This window comes from Fulmarus glacialis, unplaced genomic scaffold (genome assembly GCF_000690835.1).
Source record: "Fulmarus glacialis isolate BGI_N327 unplaced genomic scaffold, ASM69083v1 scaffold26309, whole genome shotgun sequence".
NCBI classification, from domain to species: domain Eukaryota; kingdom Metazoa; phylum Chordata; class Aves; order Procellariiformes; family Procellariidae; genus Fulmarus; species Fulmarus glacialis.
The window spans coordinates 1-322 of record NW_009232976.1 but is presented as its reverse complement, the minus strand read 5'-3'; the positions used below and the strand labels follow the sequence as shown (position 1 = coordinate 322).

The window sequence follows — 322 nt, the reverse complement described above, 5'->3', positions numbered from 1 at the left end:
GCCTCTGCCTGTGCCACAGCTGGGTTGGCTACGAGAAGGAGGGCTTCCGCGGCCACCAGTACCTGCTGGAGGAAGGAGAGTACCAGGACTGGAGGCAGTGGGGCGGCTACAGCAAGGAGCTGGTGTCCTTACGGCTGATACGGACGGTGAGGGCAGGGGTGGTGGCATTGCTTGGGGACAGACCCAGTGCGGGCAGGGAGAGCCAGCCCCCCTCGGTCCCATCCTCAGCCCCCAAAGGGAGCCTTCCCTGCCTGCATCAGGCAGCTGGGCATGGCCTGAGTTCCCCCAAACTCATCACACACAGAGGTCTAGGTGCCCAGAG

General features: G+C 64.6%; 1 protein-coding gene across 1 annotated transcript in view; it reads left to right on the top strand.

The window, feature by feature from the left end:
- Positions 1-146, top strand: part of LOC104082155 (absent in melanoma 1-like protein) — a gene marked incomplete at its 3' end in the record, with an annotated part of 3625 nt that extends 3479 nt beyond the window's left edge. The window contains exon 7 of the mRNA XM_009585166.1: positions 20-146. Within this exon, the coding sequence (XP_009583461.1) occupies positions 20-146 (127 nt within the window). The remainder of the gene's footprint in view (positions 1-19) is intronic.
- Positions 147-322: the final 176 nt, after the last annotated feature.